Source organism: Herpailurus yagouaroundi, unplaced genomic scaffold, assembly GCF_014898765.1.
Source record: "Herpailurus yagouaroundi ecotype Mexico unplaced genomic scaffold, PumYag 180, whole genome shotgun sequence".
Lineage (NCBI taxonomy): Eukaryota > Metazoa > Chordata > Mammalia > Carnivora > Felidae > Herpailurus > Herpailurus yagouaroundi.
Genome location: NW_024412411.1, coordinates 7,541,949 through 7,556,459, shown reverse-complemented (window position 1 = coordinate 7,556,459; position 14,511 = coordinate 7,541,949). Strand labels below are relative to the sequence as shown.

General features: G+C 39.5%; 1 protein-coding gene across 2 annotated transcripts in view; it reads left to right on the top strand.

The window, feature by feature from the left end:
- GAB2 (GRB2 associated binding protein 2) overlaps positions 1 to 14,511 on the top strand; it is a 191,146-nt gene that overhangs the window by 124,382 nt on the left and 52,253 nt on the right. For both annotated transcript variants that reach the window (XM_040489476.1, XM_040489475.1), the window contains exon 2: positions 5,800 to 6,100. In XM_040489476.1, coding sequence (XP_040345410.1) covers positions 5,800 to 6,100 — 301 coding nt within the window. The remainder of the gene's footprint in view (positions 1 to 5,799; positions 6,101 to 14,511) is intronic.

Below are 14,511 nucleotides of genomic sequence, written 5' to 3'. Positions count from 1 at the left end.
CCACATAGTCTTGAGAACTGTATGTGTATATATAATAATTATTGGAATCTAGTGAATTAACAGCCCCTCTTTTATCATATTTTTCAATTTTTTTACACTTTCTTTTCCTTCCTATATACATTTTAGTGTAATTTTCTTTACATCTGTAAAAACTCTTGATGAAATTTTGAGATTATGTTAAACCTGAGCATCAATTTGGGGAGATGTACTATGTTGAGTATTCTCATTCATGATCATGGTATTTGGTTTTTTTTTTTTTTCTTTCTTCAGCATTGTATAGCTATCAGCATACATGTCCTGTGCATATTCTGTTAGATTTACACTTATTTAATTTTTTAAAAACAAACTATAAATAGCATTTTATTTTTATTCTCTATGCCCACATGTTCACTGCTAGCATATTAAAGCAAATTGATTTTTATATGTTTATCTTGTGTCTTGTGACCTTACTTGACTCATTAGTCCCCGGAGATTTTTAGCTCTTTTTTTTCTTTGTTCTTCCTAATTCCTTGGGATTTTCTATGTGGAAAATCATATCATCTGCAAATAGGGACAGTTTTTTTCTTCATTTCCAAACTGTATGCCTTTTATGTCCATTTCTTTATTGTCCTCACTAGAATTTTCAGCAAGAGTGGTGAGAGTAAGCAGACATCCTTGCCTTGTTTCGGATTTTAGGGGGAAAGCATTCATTCTTTCAATACAAAGTAGAATGTTGGTGTTGATCTTTTGTTGGTGCTTTTTATCAAATTAAGAAAGCTCCCCCCTCTTCCTATTTTTTAAGTGTTGTTATTATAAATAGGGATCAAATTTTGTCAATTTTTTTTTCTGTATTCATTGAAATGACCATGTGGTTTTTCTTTAGTCTATTACTATGGTGGATTACACTGATTGATTTTTGAATATTGAATTAGTTTTACATCCTTGAGATAACCCTCACTTGGTTACCTTATATAATTCTTTATATATCTTGCTGATTTCTCTTTGTATTTTATGTTTAAGTCCATGATCGATTTTGACTTAATTTTTGTTAAGAAATTTTGTATAGATATAAGAACAGTCTTGAAAAAGCTTTCTTCTTGTAACATATCCAGGTCCCATGTTATCCTTGCATTATGTGTCAGTAATCCAACAGTAATTTTTCATTCCTGTATCATGAGACACTTTCAAGCTGAAGGCCCCAGATTTCCTTATAAATATTTAGTACGTGGTCAGGGGCGCCTGGCTGGCTCAGTTGGAAGAGCATCGACTCTTGATCTCGGGGTTGTGAGTTTGAGTCCCACATTGGGTGTAAAAATTAATAAATAAACTGAAAAAAATAAAAATAAATAAATATTTATTACATGGTCAATGTTCATATCAGAATGAAGAGAACAAGAGAGTAAAGAACTCACATCATATAGAACCCACACTATACCTTTATCTTTCTTAATATCTTTGCTGTACTTCTCTTGCTGTCCTCCTTTCCTGCTTCTGTGAAAATATATATATATATTTAAGTTGCATTTATCAGTTTGAGTAAATTAATATATTGATAGAATGAAGAAAGTCAATAGATCTTTATTGAGCTCTCATATAGACCAAACACTTTTCCAAGTAACTTTTGGCCAGAAAGGAGCCTAACCTCAAGATGTTCAGAGCTTAAAGGGGAGGAAGATATATAAATAACTGAAATGCCAAAGAAAGCACAAATTATTAAGAGAGTATAAGACAGAAGCACCAGCTCTACCCAAGGAAGTTAGTAAAGCCCTTCCAGGGAAAGTGATACTTCAAGCTGGCACTGAAGGGACATAGGAATTTTCTAGATAGACAAGGTGAGGGTAAAGTCATTCTAGGAAGATGCAGTAGGTTGTGCAAAGACAGGAAGGCATGCAATTATCTGGTATATTTGGAGAATAATATGTAATTTGTTATGCACTGTAGTAAGTTCTGTAAGACCAGGAATTCATGCTGTACGCTCAACATCTAGAATACTGCCTGTAGCATAGTAAACACTAAACAAATACTTGTTGGATGGATGGGTGGGTGGGTGGGTGGATGGATGGATGGATGGATGGATGGATGGAAAGAAGAAAGCAAGGAGGTATAAATGAGGCCAGAGAGATAAGAAAATTTCAGCGATAAGGAGCCTTGTTTAGTAACATTTAGCAAAATGCCTACCATCAAGATTCATAGAAGGATACAGATGTTGTTCATAATATACTTGGGAAGAAACAATAAATTCCAAAATATCTGTAATATGTTGTAAAAAATGACAGGCCATAAAAACTACATAAAAAGTGTTACAAAGGTTCAGAAGAAGTAGAGGTCCATTTCAGCTGAGAAGATCAGAGAAGTTGTCATTGGAGCTAGACTCTTTGAAGTTGGTTATACTTGTGTTCTCAGTTGTTTGATTTAAAAAAGAAATGTGCATAGACTTGGAGAGAAATGGTGTGGCAGAAGAGGGATGGGAATTTGGGACTACACTAGACAGCCTTGCCTGCTTGGTCATAAATTTACCAGCATTTTATAAGCAGTCATTTATCAGCCTACACCACTTCCTTGAAAGCAGAACCTGACAGGCTCTGATGTTATCTGTAGTAAACACCTTTCTCTTGTTTATGTGGGTGTCTCTGTGTTTGTTTATGCTTGTACCTGCACACCAGTGATTTGGAGACAGGTCTTTCTGCAGAGACCATCACTGAAGGGGACACATCAACTGAAACACAAGCTAAACTATTAACAATACCTTTTAAAAATGCACCTTGCTACTCACACACTTCCATGTATATGCATGCACCTGCTACATGGACCACAAGCACACCCAGAGTTCTATAAGCCAATGACCTGGGAAAGATTTTAGGTGACTGTAAATATATAGTTCTTATTTTTTGTTTTCCTCAGCTCGATTCTATCTGGCCATACCTTATATTCATTTTGAGGTAAGACTTATTAAGCATCAGTTATATCCCTGTAACCTACTGGATGCTGTAAGGAGTTCATGTAATAAAATAATTACTCATTAATCCAATACATAGTTATTGATAACCAGTTGTGTGTCGGGCACTATTTGAAACACTGAAGATGCAGCATGGGATTTTAAAAAATCATTCCTTGTGTTTACATTTTGAGAGGTAGATACAGACATTCAACAAAAATGTGGCATTTTAGATGGTGTAAGTACTAGTAAGAGCGGTGTTGCAGAGTAAGGGGGAAAGAGAGTGTGAGGGTTGGGTGGTTAAGAATGGCTGCCCCCATAATGGGATATTTGAGTAGAGACTTGAAGGAAAGACGTCTGGGGGAAGAGTATTCCAGGCAGAGGGAACACCCAGAGCAAAGACGCTGAGGCAGAAGTATGTGGCCAGTGTGGTGAGAGCAGAATGGCCAAGGCAGAGCATGGCTGGAGATGAGGTAAGAGGTGTTGGATAGGTGAGAGTTGACCGTCACATCAGACCCACTGGCCATTGTGCAGACTTTGGTTTTTACTCAGAGATGAGAAGCCTTTGGGGATTTTGTGCAGAGAAGTGACACAGTCTGATTTACATCAGCTTCCATGTTGAGCATCAGTTGCAGGATGAAAGGGTAGAAGCAGGAGGACTACAGAATGGTCGGCTAGACCGAGTGAACTGTTTGAACCAACAGGATTTGTTGTAGATGTGGAATGTGAAAGAAGGGAGTCCATGATGACCTCTCACTATATGTGGTCTGAGCACCTGGAAGGCTGGAGCTGCTATTAACTGAGACGGGAAAGATTGCAGGAAGAACAGGCTTGGAGGATGTAAAGATCCTCCAAGGGTTTAAGATGCTTATTAGTGAAGAGTTGGGTATAAGACTCTGGAGTTCAGTGGATGGACCTGGGATGGAGAAATACATTTGGGAAGTACAGCAATTAGATGGTCTTTAAAGCTGTGAAACTGAATAAAATAACCTAGGGTGTGGGTGTAGAGAGAGGAGAGACAGAGACTGAGAACTGAGCATGGAAGCATTCCAATATTTAGAGGTCAGGGAGATGAGAAAGAACCAGCCCTGGAGTCTGAAAAAGAGGCTGGGGAGGAGGGAAGTTGAGGGTGAGCCAAGGGAAGAAGGTGCTTCAAAGAGGACAGAATAAGCCATTATCAGGTGGTGTTGAGAGAGCAAATAAAACCCAAAAGTTGCTTTAGCAGCCTTGAAGTCTTTGGGAACTTTGTTATGCAGTGGTGGGGCAGCCTGATTAGATTGCTTTCCACCAAAGAATGGCAAGAGAGGAGACAAATGTCCAGTAATATAGAAAACTCTTTGAGGTTTTACTCTAAAGAAAACTGGGCCATCACTAGAGGGGAACATGGGATTAAGTCAAGCTTTATATTTTTTCCCCATGATGGCGGATGTTAGTGTCCTTATGGGAATGATCCTAGTAGGGAGGGAAAATGCAGTGCTTCCAGAGAATGGGAGAATCATACAGTGGTGTTGGTCCCCTTGTAGGTGAAAGGGGGCACACAAATGGAAGGATGTTGGCTTTAGATCGGACGAACTGTGAATGCTCCCTAATAACAGGCTACTTTGCTTCAGATGCGGGCAGATCAGTAAATTTGGTGATGGAGCATATGTAAATTCTCTTGATTGCTTATATTTTCTCATGAAACCAAAAAGTGGCCATGTTGGACGTTTAGAGAGAGAGAAGCTCAGAGACAGTAGCCAAAGAGCAAGAGAAAATCTTAGACAAGGTAACTGAGATAGGATCTTGGGGCAGCCTGGGAGCCCACATCTACAAATGACTTAACTATAGCAAATCAGTAGTTAAGCATAGCCTCAACCCAAGGCTATTACATGCAGCATCTTTTTACCACTTTGTGTGGTGTCTGCTCACAGATTACTCAGTCTTATTGAAAAAATGGAATATACAAGACAGGATAAGAGAATATGTGATCAAGTATTAAATTCTATAGTATGAAATGATACAAGGAGTTTATTCATTCAGTGATACATATAGAGTATTTAATATGTGCAAGGCCCTATTACAAGTACTTGGGCTATTGCAAGGAGCAAGACAATGAAAAAAATCTTAGAGTTATGTGCTTCAGAGAAGTTTTAAGTTATTTTTTAAATTTTTTATTTATTTTCAGAAAGCAAGAGCATGAGTAGGGGAGGGACAGAGAGAGAGGATGAGAGAATCCCAAGTAGGCTCCGTGCTGTCAGCACAGAGCCCAATGCCGGGCTCTGTCTCACGAGCTGTGAGATCATGACCTGAGCCCAAACCAAGAGTTGGACACTTAACTGAGCCACCCAGGCACCCCCCACTTCAGAGAAGTTTTAGAAGGCTTTCTAGGTGATTCTTCCAAGGCACCATCATTTGCTTAAAAAGCACAATATACTACACACAAAATAGGGAATTGTTTTTCTGCTGCTGGCTGTGTGTGATACTGCTTCTTTGCTTCCACTCACCATGACTTGTTGGGGTCCCTATCCATATACTGAGATGCTGTGGTTTTGCACGTTCCACCCTGACTAACAGTACTATGAGTTTGAATCTGTATTCCAGCATAGGGAATAATTGCACGAAAATGTCTTAGTCTCCATCTAATTTCTTAATCTAAAAAATTGGAATGCCACATCTCATTTCAGAATGATAAGACCCTGTTCCATAGTGAAGTGTTGCGCTAACACACATTCTAAGATCATCCTCCATTTTTTAAACTGTGGTGAAGAATGAAAGAGAAATAAGGGCCATGTTCAGCCTGCAGGTGCAACAGTCCCCATCCTTAACCTAGTGATTTCTGAGCACCTGTGAGAAGCTTTGAACTAACTAATGACCTTTTTCCCCTCTTTTTCCTTCTTCCTCCTCAGGCCTGGAAGAAGCGATGGTTTATCCTGCGGAGTGGCCGGATGAGTGGTGACCCAGATGTTCTGGAATACTACAAGAATGATCACTCTAAGAAGCCCTTGAGGATCATCAACCTGAACTTCTGTGAGCAGGTGGATGCAGGCCTGACCTTCAACAAGAAGGAGCTGCAGGATAGTTTTGTGTTTGACATCAAGACCAGTGAGCGCACCTTTTATCTGGTGGCCGAGACGGAGGAGGACATGAATAAGTGGGTCCAGAGCATCTGCCAGATCTGTGGCTTCAATCAGGCTGAGGAGAGCACAGGTAGGAGAGCAAACAGGAACCTTTTTCCCAAGTGGCAAGGTGCTTCCTGGAGCAGGCTTAGCAGTTGGGACTAAGATGAAGGCCTTCAGATCCCTTGAGCAAGGACAGCCCACTGCAGCTAAAAGCGTTCGTCTTTGGCAGAGGAGTAATAGGCAAAGAGTAAGACTGTGAAGGTTTTGATCAAATACTAGAGGAACCCCTGGCCCTAATTACATTCAAATGGGAAACAGATATGTTGAGGTTATGAGGAAGCTAAAGGTACTTTGTGGTATTTCTTCAGGTACCTCAACACCACTCCATTTCTCAGCCCTGCACCTTTCTCCCCTTCCCTCAGCTTTCTAGCCCTTTGTGCTCTCTTACCCACCACTTATCCCAGAGGGCAGTGCTCACCTTGATTCCTTCTCTGGTCCACCTCTGCGTGTTCTAGCCCATCTATTTCAGACCATCCTGCACAGCTACACGTGCCACTTTTTTTCCTTTGGGTTTGGGGTAATTACTGTTGATATATAATCCAGTGTTCTTTTATATTCACTTGGGAGGGGATAGGTGAGAGAGGGAAATGCCGGTTTATATTTGGGTCTTGTTGACTTTCACAGAATAGTAGCCCAACTTTTGTAACTGAGTCTTGAGTTGCAGAAATGCCCTTTGACAGTTGTTTGGGCTCATCCCCAAACTTGGGGATGATTGAGAAATAGGTTTTTATGTTTGGGTTTTTTTTTCCTGAGGCAGGCGGAGAGCTTAAATCAATAGTTCTTAAACCTGGTTGCACAACAGAATTAAAGGGGAGTATTTTTAAAATGTTGATGCCAAGGACCCATGCCAGATCAGCTCACTAGGAATCTCAGGGGTGGGACCTAGGCATAAGTGTCTCTTCACAGCTTCATTCTGAGTAGCAAGCATCCGAGGCTCAGCAGCCATTTTCTGTAAATATTTGAAGGCCAATTTTTTTTTTTGCAACCCTCTAAAAACATGCAAACTGGAGCTCCTGGGTGGCTCAGTCTTTTAAACATCTGACTCTTGATTTTGGCTTGGATCATGATCTCACAGTTCATGGGTTCAGCGGTGTAAAGCCTCCTTGGGATTCTTTCTCTCCTCTCTCTGCCCCTTCCCCACTCATGTGCACGCGTGTGCGCACTCTCTCTCAAAATAAATAAGTTAAAAAAAATAAAAAAACACAGAAACCATTCTTAATTCTTAGCTCATCAGCAACATCAACATCATCTGAGAACCTGTTAGAAATGCAGATTCTTAGGATCACCGCAGCCAGACTTACTGAATCAGAAACTCTTGGAGTAGGGCCCAGCAATCTGTGTTTTTACAACCCTCCTGGTGATTCTGATGCACGATTAAGTCTGAAAACAGCTAGTTTAGACTCTTGCTACTTAGAGTGGGGTTGGGGAACCCAAAGCATCAGCTTCTCATAGGAACTTCCAAGTCTGATTTGCAGAATCAGAATATATATGTATTTTTTAAACTTATTTTGAAATAATCTTAGACTTTCAGTAGAGTTGCAAAAATTGTACAGTAAGTTCCCATGTGCCTTTCCCTCAGCTTTCCCTATCTTACTCAACCACGGTACAGCTATCAAAACTGGGCAGTTAACATTGGTACAAACCTTTCAAGTACAGTATATTTGGATTTCACCTCTTTTTCACCCTTGTCTTGATTCCTTCAGGATTCAGCCCGGCATACCACATTAGATTTAGTGATTATGTCTCCATATCTCCTCCAATCTGTGACAGTTCCTAAGTCTTTCTTTTTTTTTCTTTCTTCCTTTTTTTTTTTTTTTTTTTTTGACTTTGATCCTTTCAAAAAGTATTGGTTAGATATTTTGTAGAGTGTCCCTCAGTTTGGGTTTATCTGATGTTTTCTCATGATTAGATGGAGGCTTTCAGTTTGGGGGAGAGTACACAGAGGTGTGCCTTTCTCACATTGTATCAGAGGGCACGTGGTAGCAGTATGTCTTATTACCTACTGGTCATGTGAACCTTGATCTCTTGGTTAAGGTAGTATCTGCCAAATTCCTCCACTGTAAAGTCACTGTCTTTGCTTTTGCAATTAATAAATATTTTGGAGGAAATACTTTAATGATCAATTATCCTATTTCTCCTTAAACTTTCGCCCACTAATTCTAACACTCACCAATGGATGCTCACAGTCATCATGTGTGCAACAGTGATTACTGTGGTATTCTAATGGTGGTGTTCTGGTTGCCCCAAAATCTGAATTTTATTAAGATCTCCAGGTGATTTGTATGCACATTAAATTTTGTATACAGTTAAATTTTGGGAAGCCCTGGTCTGGATTACTCATTCCCAAGCCTCTTGGGTCATCTGAATCACCTGAAAAGCTCTTTACCTTTTAAATTACAGGTGGTGATTCAGTAGATCTGATTTTAGGCTAAGGAATAATAAGGAATCAATAGTTTCTAGGGGCGCCTGGGTGGCTCAGTCGGTTAGGCATCCGACTTCGGCTCAGGTCATGATCTCAAGGTCCGTGAGTTCGAGCTCCGCGTCGGGCTCTGGGCTGACCGCTCAGAGCCTGGAGCCTGTTTCAAATTCTGTGTCTCCCTCTCTCTCCGACCCTCCCCCGTTCATGCTCTGTCTCTCTCTGTCTCAAAAATAAATAAACGTTAAAAAAAAAAATAGTTTCTAAAGCCCTTTCTACAGAATGGGAGAAAATATTTCTGGGTCATATACCTGATAAAGGTCTAGTATCTAGAATATAAAAGGAGCTCTTACAAGTCAATAACAGCAACAAAAAGATGACCCCATTTGAAAACGGGCAAAGGAACTGTGTAGACATTTCTCCAGAGAAAATACATAGAATAGATGGCCAATAAGCACATGAAAAGATGCTGAATATGATTACGCATTAGAAAATGGAAATCAGGGGCGCCTGGGTGGCGCAGTCGGTTAAGCGTCCGACTTCAGCCAGGTCACGATCTCGCGGTCCGTGAGTTCGAGCCCCGCGTCGGGCTCTGGGCTGATGGCTCAGAGCCTGGAGCCTGTTTCTGATTCTGTGTCTCCCTCTCTCTCTGCCCCTCCCCCGTTCATGCTCTGTCTCTCTGTCCCAAAAAATAAATAAACGTAAAAAAAAAAAATTTTTTTTTAAAGAAAATGGAAATCAAAACCACAATGAGATACCACTTCATACCCACTAGAATGGCTATGATCAAAAAGATGGACAATGACAAGTGTTGGCAGGGGTGTGGAGAAACATCCATTACTCATCCATCCCTCTGCATTGCTAGCAGGAGTGTAAAATGGTACAGCTACTGCAGAAAACAGTGTGGAAATCTTTCAAAAAGTTAAACCTACAACCCAGTAATTCTCTTCCTAAGCATATACTCAAGAGAAATGAAATCAAATGTTCACACAAAAACTTGCACACAAGCGTTCATAGCAGCACTATTCATGATGACCAAAAAGTGAACACAACCTGAATTATCCATCAGGTTAGTCCATTATCCAACAAGTAAACAGTATGTGGTGTGGTGTGTGTGTATTATTTAGCCATAAAATGGAATGATCTAACATTCCACGTTGTACATTCTACACATGCATGAATCATGAAAACATTGTGCTAAATGGAAGAAAACACAAAGCATCACATAGTTTTTTATTCCATTTATTTGAAATGTCAGAATAAGAAAATCCATAGAGACAGGAGATCGATTGGTGGTTGACAGTGGGAGAATGAGGAGTGCCTGCTAACGAGTATGGGATTTCGTTTAGGGGGATAAAATGTTCTGGGATTTGATAGTGATGATGGTTGTAAAATTTTGTGAATATACTAAAAACTACTGAATTTTGCATTTTGAAATTGGGGAAATTTATGATACATGAATTATATCTCAGTTTATTTTTTAAAGTTCCTAAGTTGATTCTGACAGCCAGCCAGGTTTGGGAACCCCCGTCCAGACTTAGGGCCAGCATCATGAGCATGAGACCTATGCAGTCTCACAGGGCTCTACCCTTAGCCTTGCACTTGGGTAATGCTGTACTGTCCCCATTTTGAAGTCCTTCATTTTTTTTTATAATTGTTTAAGGTGTACAGTATGATGATATGATACATGTGTATGTTGCAAAATGATTACCACAGTAAGGTTAGTTAACACATCTATTATCTCACATAGTTAGGATTTGTGTATGTATATGGTGGGAATTTTTAACACCTGTTCTCTCAACAATGTTCAAATATATATTACAGTATTATTAACTATAGTCACTATGTTGTACATTATATCCCCAAGACTAATTCGTTTTATAACTAGAAGTTTGTACCCTTGATCTTCATCCATTTCCCCTGCCTCTGCCTCTGGTAACCACCAATCTACTCTCTGTTTCTGTGAGTTTGTTTTTTTTTTCAGCTTCCATGTATTAAGTGAGGTTATACAGTATTTGTTCTTCTCTGACTTATTTCACTTAGCATAATGCCCTCAAGGTTCATCTATATTGTCATAAATGGCAGGATTTACTTATTTTTTATGACTGAATAATATTACATATGTATTTATAAAATTTCCTTTATCCATTCATCCATTAGTGGACACAGATTGTTTCCATGTCTTGGCTATTATAAGTAGTGCTGCAGTGAATATGGGGTGTAGATACCTCTTCAAGGTGATTTTAGTTCCTTCAGATATATACGCATAATTGGGATTGCTGGATCATATGGTAGTTCTATTTTTAATTTTTTGAGAAACCTCCATACTGTTTTCCATAGTGTCTGTACCAATTTATGTTCCCACCAGTAGTCACAAGGGTTCCCTTTTCTCTAGATCCTTGCTCACAGTAATCTCTTAGTTTTTGATAATAGCCCATTAGCAGGCTCTCTCATTGTGGTTTTGGTTTTATCTGCATTTCCCTGATAATGAATGACCTGTGCCTTTTCAGGTAACTGTTGCCCATATGAATATCTTCCTTGGAAGAGTGTCTATTCAGATCCTATGACCACTTTTTAATTGGGTTATCTGTTTTTATTTTTGTTTTTGCTATTGAGTTGTAGGAATTCCTTATGTACTTTAGATATTAACCCCGTATCAGATATTTGAAAATACATATCTTCTTCCATTTCTTTGATTACCTTTTCATCTTGTTACTTTTGCTGTGCCAAAGCTTTTTAGTTTTTTTTTATTTTTTTAATGTTTATTTAATTTTGAGAGAGACAGAGCATGAGTGGGGGAGGGGCAGAGAGAGAGGTGACACAGAATCCAAAGCAGGCTCTAGGCTCTGAGCTGTCCGCACAGAGCTGAACACGGGTCTCAAATTCACAAACTGTGAGATCATGACCTGAGCCTAAATCGGATGCTTAACTGACTGAGCCACCAAGATGCCCGAAAGCTTTTTAGTTTAATGTAGTTCCATTTGTTTAATTTTGCTTTTCTTATTTGTATTTTTTGTATCATATCCAAAAAACTCCTTGCCAATACCACCATCAAGGAATCTTTTTTTTTCTGTTTTCTCTTGGGAGTTTTATGGTTTCAGATCTTACATTTATCTATCTATCTGTCTAAGCATGCACACGTGAGTGGGGGAGGGGCAGAGAGAGAAGGAGAGAGAATCCCAATCAGACTTTGCACTGTCAGTGCAGAGCCAGATGCAGAGTTCTATCCCAAGAACCATGAGATGATGACCTGAGCTGAAATCAAGAGTGGGATGCTCAACGAACTGAGCCACCTAGATGCCCCTAGGTCTTACATTTAAATCTTTAATCCATTTTGAGTTAGTTTTTGTGAGTAATATAAGGGTCCAGTTTCATTTGTTGCATGTCAGTATCCAGTTTTCCTAGCACCGTTTTTTTTGAAGACACTATCTTTTCCCCACTGAGTATGCTTGGCTCCCTTGTCAAATATTAGTTGACCATACATGTGGGGCTTTCTATTATGTTCCATTGATCTGTGTGTCTGTTTTGATGTCATACCATACTGTTTTGATTACTATAGCTTTGTCATATAGGCTCAAATCAGGAAGTGTGATACCTGCAACTTTATTCTTATTTCTCAGGATTGCTTTCACTATTTGGAATCTTTTGTGGTTCCATATGAATTTTAAAATTGTTTTGCTGTTATTGTAAAAAAAAAAAATGACATTGGGAGGGGTGCCCAGTTGTCTCCACTGAGTGTCCGACTTCAGCTCAGGTCATGATCTCTTGGCTTGTGAGTTCAAGCCCCGCGTCAGGCTGTATGCTGACAGCTCAGAACCTGGAGCCTGCTTTGGATTCTGTGTCCCTCTCTTGCTATGCCCCTCCCCCACTCATGTTCCATCTCTCTCTCTCTCTCTATCTCTCTGAAGAATAAATAAACATTTAAAATAATTTTTTTAATGACATTGGAGCTTTGATAGGGATTTCACTGAATCTGTAAATGGCTTTGGGTAGTGTGAACCTTTTAACAATGTTAATTCTTCCAATCCATAAACATGAAATATCTTTCCATTTATTTGTGTTGAAGTTCTTAACTTTTGAACAAGGAGCCTCATTTTCACTTTGTACCAGACTCTACAAATTATGTAGTCAGTTGTGCCTGGACTAGATGTCCTGTCTTAGCAATTCTGTGATTCTATTCTTCCTTGCAGATTATGAGTCTGCATTTACTCTTAGGATCTTTGGTATAATCTTTGTTTCCTGAATGGAATTTCCCCAAATTTCTGTCATTTATAGGCTTCATGAATTTTTTGTTTTTCCCTTTATTTTATTCCTGATGAAAGAATAAAAAGCTTATTGGGGAAAAAAGGGAGAGAGAGAATAAAAAAGGAATCAAAAGAACAGGAGGGAGGGGCATCTGGGTGGCTCAGTCGGTTAAGCATCCAACTTCAGCTCAGGTTGGATCTCACAGTCTGTGAGTTTGAGTCCCACGTCAGGCTCTCCACCGACAGCTCAGAGTCTGGAGTCTCCCACTCTCTCTCTACCCCTCCCCCATTCACACTCTGTCTCTCTCTCAAAAATAAAATAAAAACATAAAAAATTAAAAAAAAAAAAGGCAGGAGGGAAAAACCATAGACTTAGCTCCCCAACCCCAGTCTCCAAGCTTTCATAAATGTTAGAGATAGGTCCAAAGAATACCTCAGCTTAAAAAATAATAATAATAGGTATGATTGGGGAAGAAAGTAATCAGAAAGCAATTGCTATTTTTAATTAAGTTTTTAAATTTTAATTCCAGTATAGTTAACATAAAGTATTATATTACAACATAGTGATTCAACAATTCTATACATTACTCAGTGCTCATCATAATAAATGTACTCTTTAATCCCCATCACCTGTTTCACTGCTCCCCCACTTCCCCTTTGGTAACCCTCTGCTCTCTCTAGTTAAGAGTCTGTTTCTTGATTTCTCTCTTTTTTCCTATGCTCATTTGTTTTGTCTCTTAAATTCCACATCTGAGGGGCGCCTGGGTGGCGCAGTCAATTAAGCGTCCGACTTCAGCCAGGTCACGATCTCGCGGTCCGTGAGTTCGAGCCCCGCGTCGGGCTCTGGGCTGATGGCTCAGAGCCTGGGGCCTGTTTCCGATTCTGTGTCTCCCTCTCTCTCTGCCCCTCCCCCGTTCATGCTCTGTCTCTCTCTGTCCCAAAAAAATAAATAAACGTTAAAAAAAAATTTTTTTTTTTTAAATTCCACATATGAGTGAAATCATATGGTATTTGTCTTTCTCTCACTGACTTTTTTCACTTAGCATAATATACTCTAGATACATCCATGTTGGTGCAAATGGCAAGATTTCATTCATACACATAGACACACACATGCATACACACATACACACACCCCACATCTTCTTTATCCATTCAGCTATCGAGGGACATTTGGGCTACTTCCATAGTTTGGCTGTTGTAAATAATAGTGGTGCATGTATCCCTTTGTATTAGTGTTTTTGTATTTGGGGGGTAAATGCCCAATAGTGTGATTACTGGATTGCGGGATAGTTTTATTTCCAACTTTCTGACGAACGTCCATACTGTTTTCCACAGTGGCTGCACCAGTTTGCGTTTCCACCAATAGTGCACGAGCGTTCCTTTTTCTCCACATCCACGCCTATATCTGTTGTTTCTTGTGTTTTTTAATTTTTTCTTCTTGTATTTTTTATTTTAGCCATTCCAACAGGTGTGATGTGATATCTCATTGTGGTTTTGATTTGCATTTTCCTGATGATGTGTGATGTTGAGCATCTTTTTATGTGTCTGTTGCCATCTGGATATCTTTGGAGAAATATCTGTTCATGTCTTCTGCCCATTTTTTAAAAAGTATTTATTTATTTTGAGAAAGAGTACATGCATGTAAGCTGGGGAAGGGCTGAGAGAATCCCTGCGTTGTTAGAGCAGAGCCTAACACAGGACTTGATCTCATGAACTGTGAGATCATGACCTGAACTGAAATCAGGAGTCAGATGCTTAGCAAACTGAAGCACCCAG